Source organism: Leuciscus leuciscus (genome assembly GCF_965113295.1).
Source record: "Leuciscus leuciscus genome assembly, chromosome: 7".
NCBI lineage: Eukaryota > Metazoa > Chordata > Actinopteri > Cypriniformes > Leuciscidae > Leuciscus > Leuciscus leuciscus.
This window is the reverse complement of record NC_138731.1, coordinates 39,928,253-39,950,735: the sequence shown is the minus strand read 5'-3', so window position 1 is coordinate 39,950,735 and position 22,483 is coordinate 39,928,253. Positions and strand designations below refer to the sequence as shown.

The following is a 22,483-nucleotide window of genomic DNA, read 5'->3' as shown; positions in this document are numbered from 1 at the left end:
CTGTCAAACACTAAGGAGGACAAAGCAACAATAAAGCACAGGAGAAATTGAAAATCTGCATATCCACCTGCAACTATCAGGTAGCAGTTAATGAATCAAATTGATTTGGCTCTTAAATTGAACTCACAAACTTATTGATCTGGTCACATCAGTTATCAGAAAAAGGGAAAGGGGAATATTATCAGTGAATAATGTCTGTTTGTCACAAATTTATAGTATAACTTCTGAAGACTTGGAACTTTTATGTTTTTCCATCCTTTTTTAAGCTTGACAGCCCCATTTCACTTTTATTATAATAAAAAGTGTCATTAAAATACTACCTTTTATGTTCCACAGAAGAAGACATACAGGTTTAGCGCAACATTAAGATAAATAGATGACAAAATTTTCATTTTGGGGGTAGATTATTTCTTGAAACATTTGTACAAGTCTTCGTTTCAGTTTCAGTGACCTGGAACACAGCAAAGAAGAAGAAAGGAGAGGGTGGGTTTTCAGTCAAGAGCATTGTGTTATGTGTTGGTAATATTTCACTGGCAAGGTCAGTGGATGTGGATTTTACATCTTTATTTACCAGTACTCAGATGAAGTGCCTCAGGGAATTTTAGCTCACCTATGTCACAATGTCCCTACATAACAAAGCCTTTATTACAGCTGCATTGTCACTTGTGGTAACTTCAGATCCATGATAAAGTGAATATGAGCCCTTGCATTCAACACCATTTATTCATCACCAGCCCTTGAAACTAATGAAGCAAGCATTTATTGTCTAGCATTTGCTGTTTCCCATGAACAATTGCAGTTTTGCATCATCTTGTCAGCTTAGTAGCTGTGTTTGTGCTGATTACAATTTAAACACCATCCTATACAATGAATTAGACTTTAATCTGAATTAGCCATCAATCTAAATAGTTTAGACAGTGTCAGAGCGTTTGCACAAAAGTCAAACATTGCAGGATCTATAGCAGGAATGTGTGTACACTTTTTAATTTTAATTTCTGTCCATCCAAAAGTCATATGTACAGATTCTAATTCAGACAACTGATTTAATACAGATATACTACCTGTCATGATTCCTGTCTTGTGTGGACTTATTTCCTGTTCTGTGCCATGTTTTGTAGTCCTTTGTAGTTTTTCTTGTTGATTAGTTCATGATTGTTCCCAGGTGTGTCTTGTTCGCCTATCTCCCCTTGAGTGTATATATACCCAAGTTTCTCTTGTTCTTGGTCTGGCTTGGTCTTATGTGTGTGCTTGTTGTCAGTTTGGTTTGCCGCCCTTGCCCGCGCCCTTGCCCGCGCCCTTGCCCGCGCCCTTGCCCGCGCCCTTGCCCGCGCCCTTGCCCGCGCCCTTGCCCGCGCCCTTGCCCGCGCCCTTTTGCCTGGATTTACTTTTATTATGTTTGTTTGAATAAATGTTTGCTGCATCTGGATCCCGCTCTCATTCCTCCGAAACAGCCCACGTTACACTACCATTCAAATGTTTAGGTTTGGTAAGAATGTTTTTTGAAAGAAATTAATACCTTTATTCAGCCATTTTTTGTGCAATATGCAGGCAGTCAGCAAACAGCGAATTGACATGCAGTCAACCTTTAGTTATATAGCGCTTTATACAATTCAGATGGTTTCAAAGCAGCTTTGCAGTGATAACAGGAAAATGATGCATTTTGGCTGTTGTTGAGCTGAAGTCATCTTAATTTGAGCATCTTAATTTGCACTGAAGGGCTGAGGAGACATTCAGCATTTGGTAAACTACAGCCAAGGCAAATAAATCAGCTGTTTCTCCAGACTTGGGCTAAAGTTTCATCATTCCTGGGAGAAGACTGTTAGAGTAATCTGGAGCAGTTTAAAATAAATGGCAAAAAAACACATAATTTTAAATACAGTCATAATATAGAACATGGAATGTTTAAAATAGACTATATAGTGAAAAAAAAATCCATTTTGTAAATAATATTAATTATGCAGAAGTCAGTCACTAAGGGCTTGAACAATGCAATACAATGCACTAATAATATTTTCTAAGAAAAATGTAGAAATAATATATATTTTTTATTAATTCAATCAAAGTCAAATGTCTGGAATTGACCCGATTGAGCTGTGTGATCTGAAACTGAACAGTGAATGAGTTCATGGACCCTTCCTCTTCTCCATTTACACCACATCACTGGGACACATCATACAGGCACATGGTTTCTCTTACCATTGCTATGCTGATGACACGCAGCTCTTCCTCTCATTTCAATCAGATGATCCCACAGTAGTTGCACAGATCTCAAGCTGTCTGGCGGACATCTCGGCATGGATGAAGGAACATCACCTGCAGCTCAACCTGGCAAAGACTGAGCTTCTCTGCCTCCCTGCCAATCCATCTCTACAACACGACTTCACTATCCAGCTAGATTCATCATCAATCACCCCATCAAGGTCGGTCAGAAATCTTGGAGTAAAATTGTATGACCAGCTGACCTTCACAGACCAAATTACAAAGACAGCTCGATCATGCAGGTTTGCAATGCACAACATCAGGAAGATCAGGTCTTTCCTAACTGAGCATGCAACACAACTTCTCGTTCAGGCCCTGGTCATTTCTAGGCTTGATTACTGCAATGCTCTTCTGGCTGGACTTCCATCATGTGCAACTAAACATCTACAAATGATCCAGAATGCTGCAGCTCAAAAGGGCCCATGGCACTCCTCTGTTCATCTCTCTGCACTGGCTACCATTCGGTGCTCGCATCAAGTTCAAGGCACTTAACCTCCTAAAAAAAAATTTCAACAATTATTTATTTTTCCTTTAATCCTCCCTTGTCTGGCTTATGCTACTCTGAGCAATGCCTGAACTTTGTATTATGAGCACTCCTTCCGTTGTTTTTGCCTCTTCACGATGACTCGCTTAATTTAGTCCTCACTTGTAAGTTGCTTTGGACAAAGGCGTCTGCTAAATGACTAAATGTAAATGAAACTGAAGCGCTTTTCTACAAGGTTAATTTGCTCACCTAAACACACATAGGAATTTAATCAAATATATAGACAACACAAACATTACTTAATCTAATAAAATTTGAGAAATGTACATTTAAACTTGAACTAAGGTGTGTGCTAGTCAGAATGTGTAAGTCACTTTGTGAATGCATTCTTTAGGTGACAGCACAATAAAACATATCTAAAATAAGGACAATGAATAACTAAAGCATTAAAAATTGTTATGGCTGTTTTGTTTACACTAAAAAAAGGTCAATTATATTCGAATGTAGTGGTAGATACTGTTTGCACAAAGTGCAAATAGCAACAATGGTGAGCGGCGTTTGAGGAAATACATTTTACATTTACATTTACATATATGCATTTGGCAGATGCTTTTATCCAAAGCGACTTACATTGCATTTCAAGGTACACATTTACATTCTTATCAGTTCTTAATAGCCTTTGATAAAAAGCTTTGACTATTTACACTGCAAAAAGATGCCACCTAAAAAAATTATACATTTTCACATGATATTTGTTTGTTAAATTATGATACATCTGTTTAACATTTAAAAATGTAGAATAATTTGTCTAAATTTAAAGTATATTCATCAAAACACAATAGACAAAACAAAACAAAAAACTAATGTAAAAAGGAACACCTACTTTTGCACAGACCCAAAGTAGGTGTTCCTTTTCGCACAGAAATCGTTGTGTATAGACCAAAGGCTGGTTTACACTGCCTCAGCTTTTTGTTGGATTAAGACACTAATCCAACAAAACCTAACAACCACTGGAATTTGTTGGGAACTTAAGCCTTAGGAGCTGAACGTCCTTAAAGGAGTTAAAATGAAGAAGACCTGTGGAGAGCAATAATCATCTAGATGCTTGCAGACTGGTCATTAAACTTTATTGCATGAATTTTGAAAGGAAGTTTTAGAGGGGAACCAAATTTCAGACAATGTAAAGTAAGAATGCAATAAACATTGGTATGTGTTTGTGAGCACTGAACTTTAACTTTTATCACTTAAAATTACAAGGTTAATGGTGTTGATTGATACGAGTAATGCCCATAAGACAAACTTGAGACATTATTTGTATATCAATGAACAGTAGGTGTGATTTCGTTGATATAAACTTTTTCCACCTCGATACAAGCAACAAAGCAATTCGCTTCTAAAGGCTATTGTTACAAGTTCCAGTCTGGTGCTAAAATTCAAAGGTATTTCTTTTCACGGTGCAAAGTTATGGAGCCACATGGCTTTCAACCCTCTGGTTGAGGAGTGGGGGTAAAAGGTGCGAAGTCTCAACCCAAAGTGACCTCTTCAATTGAACAGGGGTCCTCAACATTTGTCAAGATTCTTTGTGTTGTTAGAACGTCAACCCTTCCTCCTCCATATTCAGTGTATTCAAAAGCAGGTCACGTCACTGAATGCTGTGCTAACATTGTCCTTTCATGAGTTCAAGTTTGCTAAGTGTGGCATCTGCACCATGTGGCTTTCTGTTATGTGTATGTGTTTGCACAGCCTTTCAACTGCGAAAGCATAAAATAGGGCCGTTGTCTGCCAAAGCAGGTGTGAACGATGATGAGCACTGAGGTGTAAATACTTTAACCCAATTACATGCTTCCTGCCATTATGGCTGCTTAGTTGGACAACATGATTGTTTCAGACATTTCTCTGACAAGGTTCATTCAGCTCTTGTAATACTAATGAACTTTATGCTTGGTTACGTAAAACACTGTAGAGAAGACAGTGTTCCTAGCACTTTGGCATGACAACACATCTTCTTTCACAGTTTAGACATGACCAAACATTTTTACAAAAAATACATTTGTGCATACCTTCTTGGCCAAAGCAAATATCTTGTAATAATATATATTTTTTTTATATATATAATAATAGTATATGTAATAATAAAAAAAAGAAATGCTGGGTTCCTTAAATATTTAACACAACTAACTCGAATAAATTGGTTGACATTAAATTTTAAGCAACATGACAAAACAACCAGTCAACCCCAAAACTCACACCCACCCTCTCAGCACATTGTGTACCAGATGGAAGTCATCAACTTTTCCATTCCTGCGTGCACAGTCACTTTCTCTGTCCAAGTATTTTTGAGATGCATCATTTTAAACTGCAAATAATGTGCCACTACACTGTTGTCTTGTTGTCCATAAGATGCAACCATTTCTCTAGAAATTCCAAATACCTTTGGAAATTGAGACTGTTTCCTAAAACAGAGGTGCTTTGTGTGTGTGAATGTTTTCCTTAGGATGTGCTTTCTCCAGTCAAAGCTGACCTATAAACCACGGTGTAACTAAAGGCTTCTGTGAGGCCCCTCGCTGCCCACTCACTGACAGAAGCCTGAACCTGACATCATCTCGAAAAAATGAGTTACACATAGTCTGGTTCTCAAAACTTTTTATCAAGTTCATGCTATTTTTATGTATACTTGGCACTTAAAGGAATAATTCTCACAAAAAAAAGAAAATTATTTGTTCTAATCCTGAATGATGTTTTTCCGCTGTGGAACACAAAAGATATTTTGAAGATCGATGGGGTTCAAATAATACTGGATCCCAAATGACTTTCACTACATGATAAAAAAGAAAGATATTCAAAATATCTTCTTTTGTGTTCCACAGAAGAATGAAAGTCTTACAGGTTTAGAAAAACACGAGGGTGAGTAAATAGTGGCAATTTTTTAATTATTTGGGGGAACTATCCCTTTAATTTATGAACATACACTATTATACCCTATACATCATATCTCTGACCATTATTCGACATGATGTGTGTTATTCTTACCTTAACGCACAGCCACAATCTAAGACACTTCCCACAAATACGTTATATTAATTAATTTCACACACAAAAAAAGGCTTCTCTATCCTTCTCTTGAAACTTGTGGAATTCACAATATTGTCGTCCATTGTATAATAACATGTTTGTGATGTTCCTTATTTGTAAGTTGCGTTTAATAAAAGTGTCTTAAATTCATTGCACACTTCCACTCTTGATCTGTAAATCTCACAACGATTGTGCAACTGTTTCACTGAGATGTGAATCACACTGGGCCGGGACACTCTGAAGAATCCCTTACAATTTCAGGACTTTGTGATGGTGCTCACATAATTTACTTACAGATTAGACAAAGCTGTTTGACATCCAAAAAACATTATTAGCGACTATTAGCGGATTATCCCACAATACATCCATGTTGTGTACAATTTGGGCAGGGTTAAGCATTACTAAATTTCAAAAGCAGTGTTAAAGTTCCCCTGCAGTCAATAATTGTATCCCTGAAAACTAATCTTTGATCACCAAAATTACATATTTAAAAGTGTTTCCCTTGAAAAACATTCTTCATGCCTTAAAATAGCTTAAATGTAACTCTCCACCCTTGCCTCATTAAGTATGCGCAGTTCTATGAATATGCAAGCCCCGCCTCCACTCACTCACACCAGCTCAGAGATCCACTCGTTGACTTGGCTACAATAAAATCCATAGATATAAAACACTTCAAGCATATCACACAAACAGTTAGTTTAATAAATGTTTATTTATTAAACCACAGTGAGTAAAACAACATTTTTTGAAATACTGAGGCAGGCTCAGGCTACTCGCAACAGCGCTCGCAAACGAAATGAGCAATAGCCTACAATCTAAACAAATTACATTAAATTAATTAAAAACAAACTTGCAGGTTATCTTACCTCAAAAATGCACCACAGAACATGGCCAATAGTAGTTTCCAACAGTTAATCGAAAATAAAGTCTAATCAAACGAAAAACATCAGTAGCCTAGTTTCCAACAGTTAAACGAAAATGTACAACAGTCTCTTACAGAGCATCGTGGAGAGATGATCCCGTCTTCTTACTATCGTATACAGCTTAGCACAGCCTTGCAAATTGTACATTGTGCATAACCAGTCGGCTCATCATTTAAGGTTGTCACGATTTGAAAAACAGCCCAGAAGTTTGCCTTTCCTCTGGTGTTTTTTTTTTTACCGTTTTAAGTTGGCCATCTGTGATTTTTCTCTTAATATTCTCCATTATTTGCACATGAGGTGAATCGTGGGTCGCGCTGACGGGAAACCTTCTGTGTGCGTGCGTGCGTGAGACTGTCATGTCAGTCATATGTCAGTGTAATTATACGATTATGAAAGTTATGAGGTTATGAAATGTCTTTCTATGTTTGTTTTTCTATCGTCAACGTCAACTTCTCATATTTTTTTAATTAATGTCTGAAAATATAAAAAGAAGGATACGCATGTGAACTACGACATGAAAATTGGCCCGAAGCCCGGCCCTAGGGGCGTAAATAAGTCGGGGCTCGTCGGGCTCGGGCTGAAATGCAGGGCTTTATCGTTGACAATCACACGTTGACGTGATTGGTTACAAGGTAGTTTGTGACATCAGAAACACCAGCGATTTGAAACATTAAAAGCTTGCACCACAAAAAGGAAGAAGGAAATAAAGATTATTGTCAACACTAATGTGTTCTAAGTGATAAGATTTGTTCCCAACAAGATTCAGGAAATTGAAGACAGAGATGTATTGTTAGGTGTTTCCAGGTTAATAGTATGGTTACCGAAATTGGGTAGCTCATGCAAATAAATGGTTGAATTACTGTTTACCAAGTTATGGTTTTGAAATGTCCCATTTGTTTCATACTAATTCTTTCTAGTTTGTTCCTCCCTTTTTTCTTTCTTTTTTTACAGGTAACTAGACTCAATGGCAGAAGAGCTATACAAGAAGGAAACTTTTAATGGGGATCTTTGAGAAATTGCTGGTTTAACCCCCCCCCCCCAAACGACTCTACCTCCAACCATCTGTTACAATGTCGGGGGAGTTTGACACCAGATCTGTCTGTTTCTAGGGCTTTTACTTAGGGGTTTGGGGGCTTTCAAGTCTTGGTTTTTTTTTTTCACCTTGTATCCGAGAAGTACTTGTATTACTACACTATCCTCCCTTTACCTTTATTGAAATAGGAGATTCACCCCCCACACCTCTTCCGTCATCTAACACAAGGGTGAAACAGCACAAGTGCCCAACCCCCATTCACTGGTTTGTACCCCAACCCCCAAATGGCTAAGCAGTCACATTGAAAATCCCTGCCAGAGGGGAACTATACCATTTGCTTGGCCAACCTTCTTATCTGTTTTAGAGCTTAATGAGTATGTTAACATTCTTTTGTTCGGTTAAAGGAATGTTTGCTCAAAAATTTTTTTTATTTACTCACCCCCATTCCAAAATCATGTTATTTTTTTCCATCTAACACACAAGGTAGGAACGTTCATTGACCTGTCAAGCTCTAAAAAGGACAGAAAAAAAAAAGATTAAAAAACATTCATCCCATGCACTTCAAAGTCTTCTAAAGAAAAACAATATAGAACTTTTAGGTTGGCATTCATATAAATCTTCACCTCTCAAACCAATGCAATCTTACATCAATGACCCCAACCCTGGTGAATCCATGTGCATTTTAAATTCAGGTTTATAAACACAAACGAGATTGTGGCAGAATGGAAAATCATTAGTGAATAAACACTTACATTTTAGTTTGATCCCCACACAAAGGGTTCTTCAAAATGTATCCTTGTGTTCAAAAAAAAAAAAAAAAAAAAAGCAACTTCAATTACAATCACAATGTCAAAGTGAACAGCACTAAAAACACAATATAAAACACTCATTAATTCAGGTGTGGATAACTTAATTTTTTTAATAAAAAAAAAATCATAATTATTATTTTAAGAAGAAAATACGAAATTTTCAAATCAGAAACATTACAGGTGTAAGACTGAGGGACCTGTAAAAGTATTTTATGTTACAGTAAAGCAAGCAGTAGTTGGTAAAGCACAAATTAGGCTTAACAACACAGGTGGTAAACATTACGGCAGTTGGCACCTATTTCACTTCCCTGCAGAACTGTAAATTAAGCTCTAACAACTGTGTGTATGTTTATGGCATAAGTTAATTACTAGCATTGAATGGCGACTGCAACTTAAGGTGTTTTAGGCCATTTGTGTTTATTAAATAATAACCAACCTCTGGGAAAAACTGCAGTGGAGGTTCACTTTAGGATGCAAGTGATTAGATCCGCACATGTTTCGAATATGGAAGTTTGTTTTATTGTCAAAAGCGTTGTGGTTAGCAGTAAAAAATACCATGAAACAAACCACATTAGAGTTGCATTTATCTGACTGGCAGGGTATCAGACTCCTCTATGACCCAGCACTATAAGAGACTTATTTGAAATAGATTTCTAAATTGCTCTGGCAAAAGAAAAAAGGTCTCAGAGCCAAAGAATCTTCTATGAAATTACTGCTGGTCTATAGTTAACAGAAACGGATGCATATAGCGTAGAGAGTATTATGACAAAGGCTCAATAAAAGGCTTGACATTTGGTTTAGGGATAATTATTTCTTGAATGTTGTTTGTGATGAGCAATTATCTCAGTCTCGGTCATTCTGTTGGTATGGCACTGGGATAAAAAGTATTAAGTCTGAGGGTTTTTTGTGTTTTAAATATATTTCTGTAGTTTTTCTGCAAAGATAAAGATGAAAATAATGCATTAAACGAACATCCCTCACATTGCCTTACAAATGTAAATTGTCTGCATTTGTTCATCTGATTTAATGCTGCCAGAAGCCACAGCTGGTTTATCCAAAGTCTTCGAAAGTTGGATGCACTGTTTCTACATAAAGTTTTAGTTGAAGATTACAGGCAACTATAAGTCTATCAAATCACACTTGGTAGTATTGAATATATGTGTTGATATGTTAAAAACAAACCCAGAACTCAGAAAGGGAAGCCCCCCTTAAAGCCTTATCCTGTGGAAAACGCAATGGAGGAAAGATCTTCAATAACAACAACTTCCGAGCACTATCCTCGGCAGGAAAAGGGAAAGCTGTTGGTTACATACAATGACACGTTGCATTCAGGCAATGCTTTTAAAGATATTTCTTTTCATCCATCCTTTTTATAAACAGGGTTTCACTGACAATGAAATGTAAAAAAAAAATCAACCAAAAATGGATTAAATAGCTCTTAGAATTGGACTTTAGTCCCTTCCCAATCCAAACTTGTTTGTAATGATTGACAGTAAATTTCTTCCTTATGCATAACATGCATTGAGAAAATGAATAGTGGCATGAGTAAGTTGTTCCATATTCAAAGTCATCACATGACAAACTGACGGAAAAAAAGTATCACATTGAAACAGGAGTGATTTATCATCTAGATTTATCTTTTCAGTTTTGTTTATTGTCTGGGCCAAAGTGAAGAAGGAAGCAAAAATGTAAAATTACATCAACAGTAAAACTTAAGAGGAAAAAGGAAGAATGACATAAAAAATACTGCATGCAATCTCGTTTAAAAAAAACCCCACGTTAACAATGGTTCATTGAATTAAACGTACCAAGCAACAGAAAATTTGTCAAACAATTTTGGTTTTTCAATGACTAATTTGTAAACACTGACACAGTTAGGACCTGTGAAATAGTCATACTGGCTATGTTGACATACACCCTTGTAATGTGATTAAGACAGTACTGCGATTAATGGGATAGTTCACCCCAAAATTAAAATTTTGTATTCATTAACCCACCCTTACATCATTCCAAACCTGTTTGACTTCCTTTCTTCTATGGAACACAAAAAATGATATTTGCCCAAGTCATGTAAAACATTTTAATCAAGGTAGTTCCTTAATTTGATTATCGAAAATAATCTGAATACTCAACACATTCTTATGGCAATTTGTAACTATTTTACATTTCGGCAAATTTGTGGCTAATTCGTACAATGCTATTTGTACGTTTTTGTGTGATCTGTTAAAAATCGTACTAATCACATCGCACAAATTCATGCAAAACTGCCACCTCATAAAAGTCAAGTCACTTTAAGTTTTATGATATACATCCATTTTCATGCTAAATAAATAGGCTAATAAAATCATTAGTTTAAAAAAAACTAAATACTTAGAACTTATATTGGCATAATTATCAATCTTACAACATTAATATTGAAAGTATCAATACTTCAGTATAGATTCATGGATATGACTTTATATGATTAGAAAAAAAATTCCGTCATGAACCAGAAAAAAAAAAAATATATATCAATGTAGGCAAATAGTTGCCGCTTAAACAAATTTCTGTCACTGTAATGTACGGAGACCCTAAAGGGACATGGTGGTGGTGGGGGATGGGATGGGATGGGATGGGGTGGTTTGAGATGGCAGGGGGGAAAATAAGTCAATGGTTTTGCGTTATCTCGCAAATGTTTTGCGTTCCCCTGAGAAACTTTGCATTTACTCGCAAAACATTTGCGTTCTCCCGAGAAACTTTGCGTTCGCTTTTGAGCTCTTTCCGAGTAAACGCAAAGTTTCTCTGCAGAGCGCAAACGTTTTTGCAAGAGAACGCAAAGTTTCGCGGTGGAATGCAAAACATTTGCGACAGAACACAAAAGCATCGACAGAAGCTGCGTCCGAAATCGCTTGAGTAGGTACTTATAAGTAATTACTTCATGACCGCTAAAAAAGTATGTTCTATTCTACACTCCTTTATAGTGTGTAGGCTATAGTATAAATGTTATCTAGACGTACTACATACACCATGTTGTCCTTATGTGACCAACCAGCGTTAGTTACATTGCTTCACTGCCATTCATAAATCCTCTCCCGTGGCCTCATGGGATAGTAAAATGTCCATTGTATGCACACTTCAGAATCTCGGCAGAAGTAGGTCATGGGTATTTTTTGCCAACTCTTTAATTATACTGTTTTTCACATATTATATAGTAGGGAAGTATGCGATTTCGGATGCAGCCAAATATTTTTTCCTCCATCTCAATCCAGTTAGGGGCTCCGCAGTAATTGTGGAATTTATTAATTTTATTTATTTATTTTTTACATTTATCCAAATATGTGATGGGATACAAATCAAGGATGTGATAGTGGGTATGAGATAATAAAAATATAAAAAAATACAAAAAATCGTGGAAAGCATAATCAGACAGATTTCATACTAAAATCCTGAAGGGGGTGGGGTGCCCAGACGAAGGCGGGACTACTAGCGCATTTTTTCGGGGGCCTTTGTCCTACTCCATATGAACCCCGACGACGGCGTGAGGGGAGGACTCACATCCAGCCATACTCCGAATGGGTTAATAAAGAGTGTGGCTTTTTCGTCAAAGATAGCTGAGATGTGGTGATATTTCATGCTCTCGTACAGACTCTTTCGAAGGACGTAACATTAGCTGAGGAAAAGTGTGGAAATCTACTCAACGAGGTATGTGTTTTCCCCCGCTTTTCAATTGACTGAAATTCGACAGTGGCTCGGCCAACGGATTTTTGGTGACATCTTGCTCACACACAGAAAAATAACTAGTTATCTGATTTATCGGTTGCTTTGTGATAAGTTGATACGCGCATTTTCCAAATAACAAGACAATTAGTGTTTAACTAGTGCCTTAAAGTTGTTTTATAAGGAACTGTCGCGTCTTTCTTGCGTCAGCCGGAGAACAATAGTAAACTTAAGCACAGCTGGATGGGATTTTTCTTGGAAATGTGGATGGATAACAAACAGACCTTTCGTAACTGTACGAAGAAACGTCTCTGTGGTCGATATTAAGTCGGCATCACGTTCTTCTGTAAGTGTCGTTGAACCGCCACGCTGTTTTTTTCTTTTTTTTTTTTTTTTAGGGATGTTGGATTTTTTTGTACTTGCTTCGAGAGGAGAAAAAGATTCACCTCAGGTAAAGCGCGCCACTGTTCGCGCGTTCACACCGACACGTTGCGTTGGACGAGAGACAAATATTTATCGAACAATTTTCTCAGTAAAATCCTCAAAACAATATGCTCAGTATTTAATGATGTCTTAACGGTCGATTTATATCAAATAAAAGAGAAGATACAGATTATTTTGCATATTGCTCTTGCCCCTTAACCGATAGCCTAACTTACACTGAAATAGTTGTAACTCAATAGTTTCTGTAGCCTACTACTTTTTGATGGCATAAATATATTATTTTTATGCAAATGTATTTGCTTTACATTTCTTTCCTTAAAGTGAATGGTTATTTAAAGTTTAAATGCAATTTATGATGTAGGCTAACTGTTTAATAAGTTAGCCTACTTTTATGTTGTTAGGTTTAAATCTACTCATGTGTTGATATTAAAGATTAAATTACTGATTAAAAAAACACTTAAAATATTGGTTTTATATATTGTTTTGTATACATGTCAAACCGTTTATGAACCGATCTTTTTAAGGGCATAGGTTTACACTGGCCTTTAATTATATACTTCTCTGCTAACCCTATCATATAAGGACAGTTAAAGTGTTTGTTTTAAAACTTTGTTTATTTTATCAAGAATATTACAGATATTACACTAAAAGCCACGTTTTAAAAGCCAAAGTTACCCTTCATCCTGCCACATTGCTTTATAAGCTCATGTTCAGTGAATTTATTTGGGTGTTGGGGAAGTGATGTGATTTATTTTGAAACTTAAAAAGACAAGCATGGGAGAAATTAATTTTACACCGAATGCATGTTTGTGGATATCATTTGATCAATTCATTTCCAAGGGCCAGGTATGTCTGGCTGCTTCAAAGTGCTTTTAAGTTTCTTTGAAACTGAGATGTTGTTTTGAAGTACCAGCCTCCTGTCCTTCCACCAGAGCTGAAGGAATCTGGATGGGAACGATAACTTCTTTCTCAGATGTCTCCACAAAGCCACTCTGTTCTCTCTCTTGAAGTTAATGTCTGACGTGGTAATGGTTGCTCTGTGTGGAGTTCAGGGTTAGGTTTGAGGTATTTTTGAGGGTCTCCCAATCTTTTAACAACTTAAAGGGATAGTTCTCCCATTCACGTCATTCCAAAGATATAGCTATGGGACTTGGGACACAGGAGTTTTTTTTTTTTTTTTTGTTGATGAGAATACAGTGAAAATCAATGTGGGCCAATGTTGTTAATTCTTCAAAATAACACCTTTTGTTCCAAAGAAGTACAGATTTGGAATGACTTGAGTTAATTACTAGGGCTGCCCAATAATAGTCGACTAGATGTTAGTCGATGAGAGTAGGCTTAAGGCAGGCTCACACTACTAGTGGTGGAACGGATCACAAAAATCACGGTACGGCTCATTTACGGTTTTTGAGCCATGGATCGGATCATTTATCGGACCAGCAAAAAAAAAAAAAAAAAAAAAAAAAATATATATATATATATATATATATATATATATATATATATATATATATATATATATATATATATATATATATATATATATACACACACACATACCTATCTGTCTATCTATCGGTCGGTTGGTCTGTCGGGTATTGATTCAGATGTTACGATACGATTCGATTCTCGATTTGGATTTCGATTCGACTCATATTTAATACAAATCCTATATTTATTTTTTAAAAAGAAAAGTGAACATAAGTTTACAAGTGGTTAATAAAAAAATAAATAAATTAAGAGCTACAAACCTGTATATTAAACTCTTTTTATTTTAGGTACACTTGGGTATATTAAAACAGAACCCAACTCTATATTTCAAATGCATACAATGAATAGACAGGATTTGGATGCAAGATGAAAAATTTATGCTAAAAATTGGACAAGTCAGAACAGTCGCATGCCTTGATCAAACAGGTTAACAATCCTCACATAAACCCATTAAAAAAAAACTTGCATATCACTTTTACCTGTGCCCTTCCTGTCTAACAGGTAGGACATATACAGAAATTGAATAAAGTTATCAAACAGTCTGTGCTGCATTCATTAATAATCTGTGCTGGGTAACTCTCAGCCTAACTAATAAAGTTCACACATTATTTAAAACAAGTGAACAGTCAGTAATAAAATAAGAACAAATACACAAATTACAAGCAGAGATGAATACTAAATAACAAAGTTACAAAGTCTATAGTATTCAGGTACAGAAATCTATAATTAAGCCTAAATGTAAAATGACACTATTTGTTCACTATAGAAATTAAATATAGTTTCATATTTGTTAAAGCTGTCTGAAACGTGCCTCTCTCTCCGCGCGCTGTGAGTGTGTGCGACTGTGCGCACAGATAACGTGCGAGTCCTGATTTTCGCCACTTCTACGTTTAAAATAGTTTGAATGTATAAATTGGCAAGACATAACATGTCCAAATTATAAACGTTCACTCTATGATGGTTAAATTTAGCAGTTATTCCATGAATCACATGCGGGCCGAACCGTGGGACCTGGTCCGTACGGATCAACTGCGATCCGTTCCACCCCTACACTACACAACTTTTGGCTGGATTTGGCTGTCACAGACAGATTTTTAAGGTCTGTGACAAACCCCTTGAATCGTGGCCAAATCAGTGCTCGTTGCAGTCGCTGATGCTCGTCAAATATGAGCATGTCTCGAGCAGTCACAGACGCTGTGATATTTTCAAACCGGTTTGATGTTATCGCCACGTGATCTTGTAGTGCGAGCGATGAGACAATATGGTAAACTGCTCTAATGATATCATGCACCTTCATGTACATGAATGCAAGGCAACAATTTGATCATAATAATTTTATACTAATAAAATATAAATAAGTGGTCTTTGCACTATACTTTATACATTGATATATTTTCTACCATCAGTTTTTGCTGAACCGACATGGACAGTGTATTTGGACAGTGTGTACAGTGTATGCCCATGTGTATTTCTGACCAATTTTCTTTTTTTGTCTCGTCTTTTTTTTCTGCACATATGACTTGGACAGCGAACAGGAGCAGCTCTCTAATGTCTTATGTGAATTTGTATGATAAAACGTTTTTCCGTAGTTGTTCGGGGTTGCCACTTGGCCAAAGATCTTATAGTTTGTGCATCATCGGCATTGTGTTGTGTAGTATGAGCGTTGTTAAGACAAGACGACGACAGATGACAAGAAATCCTGGTGTGTAGTTTTGAGCACCATGGTGTTTCATGTAGATCCTTTCTGCTGCTTCTTTGCCTGTTTTGATCTGGAGATGCTGTACTCATTCAGGAGATCAGTAATAGCGCCCCCTACTTTATAACAGTGATAACACAGAGAGCTGTAAAATCTCGTCGATGGCAGGGAAGTGTTTTCTCATAGAAGACACACTAATTTGTCAATGGCTGATCTGTACTGCGACTCTTGTTCGGCTCACGTTGAATCGAGCAGACGCCATCAGTTTTTAATTGGAGTGTCAGTTCTCTAACTGAAGTAAATTATTTGTATTACTATAAAAAATCTAAATGACGGAGAGCGGTGCCTTGCCGCAGTGGGCATGTGATGTGACCAGTGTTGCGGCTGAACACCAATGACAGACTATCACAGCAAGCCTTTCCCACACTTACTGCATGACATTAACTTAATGTGCATTTCTCTCTAAATGCACGTCCATCTGTGGAGATGACAAGCCAGCATCGTCAACTTCATCTTTGCAGACGGCACTTACTGTTATGAATTGTTAATGTTCAGACAGTCTCTGTTGTTTTTTTTAAACATTCATAATTAGTTTTGCTGCAAACTTTTTGCGTGCACTTGAGCTTAATTTACATTTTAAATGCTCATTATCATGGTTTAGTATTTCTTACAATGTTACATATAATATTCTTTCTCAGCCATTTTTCTGAAACCATTTTCCGATGTCACTCCCTAAGTATATATTTAAGTAATTAAATGAATAATATGAACGCCCAACTAATGGCTTAAATGAGCAGTAGTCAACTAGAAAAGTTGAGTCAGGGACTGCCTGAATAAATACAGATTATTATAATAATTTTTTTTACTACATGGACAGCCTTTTAAGTTCTGCTAGTCTTTAGAAAAACCTTACCATACTGATTGTGTACTTTTGTTTCAAAATTAGTTTTATATATATATAATATAACATTTAAAGTCATTGTCTAATATTTATAAGTGGCATGTAAAATTGCATGCACTCTGTTGTAAGATCACACCTTTATAAGATCTAGGTGTGTTATGAGTGTAGTGTGTAGAGCCTTTTTGGGGCCCTGCTAAAGTGTAATTTGAGGGCCAACTGAGCACCAGCTGTGGAATGTTCAAAACGACAACCACACTGTTGTTCTTCTGCTGGCAATCGGATATGACCCCTTTGTACTGAGTACAAATTACAGTGATTTGATGCCTTTAAATGGCACTCTTAATCTCTGTTCTCTACCACAACAGCGTGGCCCTCACTTATGCAACTGTCTCTAATAAACCCTTGGACAGAAGTTGTGGCTATTGGCAACATGTCATCCGCCAGTTCCTTTAAATTGTTAGGCTTTTTTTAATCAAATTTTTGTATTTTTATGTATGTTTTTGTTTTGGGGATGGGGGGTCTTCTTGGAGACATTTCTATAGTGCAGCATTGTAAAGTATAACAAGTAAAATCTATAAATGTATAAACTTATAAATGAATGTAGTGCTTAACTTTTAAAATCCACATCCAGTAATCAAGAGCAAAGTTATAGAAAATCAATGATCAATAATGGTGAGAAACCCAGAGTGCCTTAACAGATGTTTTGGTAAATTCACACACAGAACTTTGTGGAAAAATCAAGTCACAGCCATGCCTGAAGCGTCTTTTGTTTACTTGATGTAGCCGGTGAGGATTGCACAGTTTGATTAGACCTGTGGATGACCCCATCCTCTCTTAAAGTAGCTCTACTCCAGTTTGTGACCAAACCGTTTTCAACTGGTTGCCTGTTTTGAATTTACATTGTTAGAGCTGCCAATTCCACAGGCCTTTGGTTGTCCAAAATGGGAAAAGGAATTTCTTTCTGAGTCTGAGGTCTACATAAGACCCATGCTCCATTTCAGTGGTTCCCAAACAGGGGTACACACACCCCTGGGGGAACGTGAGGTGACGAGGTATGTGAACAAAATGCTGAGTTTTGACATTCATTTGATTCTACCCCACCCTAAAATAACATTAACACCAAGCATGTATTTCTAACAGCAAAAATGCAGCATCTAGTGTGAAAATGGGAAAATTGTAGTGCAAATACATGACTCCAAACAAAGTGCCTCATCTTTTGCGGTCGAAACTGACTGCATCCACCCAAGCTGCGTGCATTTGGTAGGTTGCGTGCAAAGTTTAGTTTAATTTAAAAGTATCACTTTGTTTTTACCATTATTTTTTATTTCAAATATCTCATAACAGTTTGCCATTGTAATTGCATTCTGGGCACCTCTGAGGCAGCACTATACTGTGTAAATGCGTCTAAATGCAACTTGTGCCAGTGCAAAGATGGCTTTTGTTGATACTGATTGAAATTTGATTTAATTTATTGCTTTATTATATTAATGGAATTTTCTGAATTTGACAAAACATGACATGCATTTACTAGGGTCTTTATAAAGGTTAAAAATGCACCTCAAAATCAATTTAAGGGGGCAAATGTTGTCTCTTAATGGAAAAGGTGTGACTGCAGTCTAAAGCCCCTTTCACACAGCGCGTTGATCCCGGGAAATTGCTGTAAAATAGTGCCTTATGTGTGAACGCAAACACGTCCCGGGATTGATGCTGGGATGTGGACCTAGTAACATTAGTGACGCACGTGCCATCACGTTCCCGCTCCTTACTATCCGCGCTGAAGCTGAGATTGTTCGCCAGCTTTGCGTTAGTGTACATGTTTTCGACGCGTACGTCACATCCCGACGTCACATGTCTTTACGGGATGTGTGTGAATGCACTCACAGATTCCGGAAAATCACTGGCATTATGAATGAACCAAAATCAAATGATCCCGGGACCAATCCTGGGGCACATTATCCGTGTATTTTCCGGAATCTCTGTGTGAAAGGGGCTTAAGTGGAAATGCCTCAGAGGATTTGCCAATCTAAAAAGTTTGGGAACCACTGCTGTATTTGCTGACAAGTAGGTGTTACACACTAGAGGTCACTTAACACTAAGGTGGTAAATACTGCCTTCAAATGATATATTTAAAGTATATTTTACTGTATTTTTTTGTGTGCCTTTTTTAAATCCATGTTATCCAAATTTAATTTAGGTTAATTTGTTTTATTTTGGAGTTAATTTATTGAAGGCCTGTATACAAAGTGGCGTGAATTTTAGCATCAAACTTTAAATGTTTTATCACATTTATTCTTAAATGTTTCTTCATGTAAGAGCAAAAGTTAATTGTTATAATTATAGGTATTAAAGTTTATTAAATGGTTTAAATGTAGTTATTCAATTATTTAATGTTAAGTGAGTGATTTTTATTTTTTTTATTTTTTTATTTTTTATACTTGGTCTTAGCCGACTTGGTGTTTCTGTGAAAGAGCTTGTTAGAAAAGTAACATTTTAGCTCCATCTAGAGGATCTAGCTGGTTAATCCAGGCTCATGTGCTCACGTGAACTTTCAACTTTTCCTGATGGAGGAAGGCATCTTTAACAGACTTCATTGTCAAAAAAATTTCTAGAATCCTTGGGAAATTATACATTTGCTTTGTTCCTGATGTTTACCATTTAATTTGTTCTTCCTATTGAATTAGCACTTAAGTTCCTCTCATTAGTGATACAGCTTTTGTCAGTCATGTTATAGGAAGGTATGCTATTTTCATGACATGTTTATCATTGGATGTAATGTATAATTTTTTTTTTTTTTTTTTTTAGTTTTGATGCTATTTTCAATTACTAACAGTTAGGTCTTGTTCTCGTGCAGGACTGAGACAGCCGTTCTTCTCGGAGCACCATGAGCTGGAGCTTTCTTACACGACTGTTGGATGAAATCTCCAACCACTCAACCTTTGTGGGCAAGATCTGGCTAACGTTATTCATCATCTTCCGCATTGTGTTGACTGTTGTGGGTGGCGAATCAATATACTACGATGAACAGAGCAAATTCACGTGTAACACCCAGCAACCTGGTTGCGAGAACGTCTGCTATGATGCATTTGCACCGCTCTCTCATGTCCGGTTCTGGATTTTTCAGATCATTCTAATCACAACCCCTACTATTATGTACCTGGGCTTTGCTATGCACAAGATCGCTCGCATGCATGATGACGAGTACAGGCCGAGGAACAGAAAACGCATGCCCATGATCAACCGCGGAGCCAACCGGGATTATGAGGAGGCTGAGGATAATGGCGAGGAAGACCCCATGATGACGGAGGAGATCCTGCCAGAGAAAGATAAAGTGCCTGAGAAACCAGCCCCTAAACACGATGGACGACGGAGAATAAAGCGCGATGGGCTCATGAAAGTGTACATCCTGCAGCTTTTGGCACGGATTGTTTTTGAGGTGGGCTTTCTCTTCGGCCAGTATATCCTGTATGGTTTTGAGGTCGCCCCCTCGTACGTGTGCACTCGCAGCCCCTGTCCGCACACGGTGGACTGCTTTGTGTCACGTCCCACGGAAAAAACGATCTTCCTGCTGATCATGTATGCCGTGAGCTGTCTCTGCTTGTCTCTCACTGTGCTGGAGATTCTTCATTTGGGCCTCAGTGGAATCCGTGATGCTTTCCGGCGACGCGCGCGCCAACAAAGCGCTTCACGCCAACGTGGTGCCATATGCAGACAGGTGCCCACTGCCCCGCCAGGGTACCACACTGCCCTGAAAAAAGACAAGCTGTCCATGGGAATCAAGCCGGAGTATAACTTGGACTCTTGTCGAGAGTCTTTTGGTGATGAGGCGTCATCGCGAGAGATGGACCGCCTGCGTAAACACCTGAAACTGGCCCAGCAGCATCTAGACATGGCCTATCAGAACGGTGAGAACAGTCCTTTACGCAGCAGCAGCCCAGAGTCCAACGGCACCGCTGTCGAGCAAAACCGACTCAACTTCGCTCAGGAGAAGCAAGGGAGCACATGTGAAAAAGGTAAAACAGAAAAGTGAATTATTATTATTATTATTATTATTTTATTATTATTTTTTTCACAATAGCTTACTGTTATAGTTTAGAATTTTTTATTTGTTGAAAACAGAGTAAATGTGAACCATCCATACACACACACACACACACACTTTTCTTGAATTTTTATATATATATTATTTATTTATTTATTTTACATTTCAAGAAAAGTCTGAAATGGAGATTAATGTTGTTATATTCTTAGAATTAAGATGTGTACGTGTTTTAATTCTATGTTGTCTTATCTCTCGCTCTCATAGGGATCCGTGCTTGATTGAGACTCAGAGACTATCAACTGCTTTCCTGTTCAACGAAGCGGCCCAACGGTGGTTGGAATTGCTCATCTTGGAAAGTGGAAAGAGTCTGTATGCGTGTTTATTGTGTATTTTTTTTATTTGTTTGGCTGCTGAACATTGTGTGAAGCATCGTGAGACTGAGTGGAACCTGTGTCTGTATGCACACTGGTGAATCTGTGATAATGTGTTGTGCAGTATTATGGCAAGTGAACGTCGAGTCAAAAATCTCAGAAGCTGCATCTCACCAGCCAGTTATACTTGACATCATCCAGTCTGCCTGATACTCTTTATCTCTCCCTTTTGTTTTTTTGTTTTTTGTTTGTTTTTTTTCATAGGAAAAAGAAATCGGTGGTTCTTCCATTTGTTTACCACACTTCTAATGAAGTGCCAAGGGTTACATCTCAAAAATGCCTTAAACTGGAGTTTACATATTACCTTTGCCATTCCAAAAAGAGATGGATGAGCCAGTATAAAGCCACGTCAGAAATGTAGTATAGTTATTTAGAATAGTGCTGTGTTTTGAGTAGTGGACCACAATTAGTGTGTTTGTAATGAACAAAATGGAAACCTGGAAAATGCTTGAATACTTGTGAATCAATTATTGATCTACAAAGATGCTTTTGATATTTTATTTGCATATTGTGTGGTTTAGATGTAAATGAATAGTATTTTGATACGCCTCTTATCTTGAGGAAGCTTCTCCGTAGACTATCATTTCAGTTTTTCACGTTTTGTGAGGCTTTAAGTTAATTTGGTTTTCTTTGGCTTTTGTTTAATTTGACCAACTGTTAGAGAGGCAAACTCAGTTTTCAGAGATACTTTACACATTTGAAAGCACTAATAAAGAGCGTTTCATTTCATTGGTTTTCACTTTCATCCTTTCTCTAAATAGTTTCTGTTCAGATTAGTGTATATCTTTGCCTCCTTTATGCAAATGCAAACCGTAAGTTGGTCCAAATGCAGTTTACATTGAATAGCAATAAGGAAAGCCATAAAGCCTAAAGTTTTATACATGGTACCAATGCAATGTCATCTTGAAACAGTTTAAAGTGTAGGAGTATAATCCACCCATGTCTGTTAACAGCCAGGTTTTCCATCTTTTGATACTTTTTCCCAGCATCTCAATTTTTTACATTTTTTCCAATGTTTTTGTAAGGTTTTGTAAAAATGTATTTTGTAATATGCCAAAATAAACCTTTGGTCTAAAAACTGCATTCATGTGTCATTGTTCATTTTTTCTGTGCTTCTTATATGGTTATGGTTCTCATATATACGTATATATATATATATATATATATATATATATCCCATTAATCCGTCCACTAGCCATCTGTAA

The 22,483-nt window shown here is 37.1% G+C and overlaps 1 protein-coding gene across 1 annotated transcript; it reads left to right on the top strand.

The window, feature by feature from the left end:
• Window positions 1–12,078: 12,078 nt before the first annotated feature.
• gjc4b (gap junction protein gamma 4b) lies at window positions 12,079–22,361 on the top strand. The gene is made up of 3 exons (XM_082174581.1): window positions 12,079–12,261; window positions 19,660–20,818; window positions 21,112–22,361. The coding sequence occupies exons 2-3, from the start codon at window positions 19,690–19,692 to the stop codon at window positions 21,123–21,125; spliced, it is 1,143 nt and encodes a 380-aa protein (XP_082030707.1). The 5' UTR covers window positions 12,079–12,261; window positions 19,660–19,689; the 3' UTR covers window positions 21,126–22,361.
• Window positions 22,362–22,483: the final 122 nt, after the last annotated feature.

Coding starts and splice junctions, on each gene's coding strand:
- gjc4b (XM_082174581.1), top strand. CDS start 19,690: ATGAGCTGGAGCTTTCTTACACGACTGTTGGATGAAATCTCCAACCAC.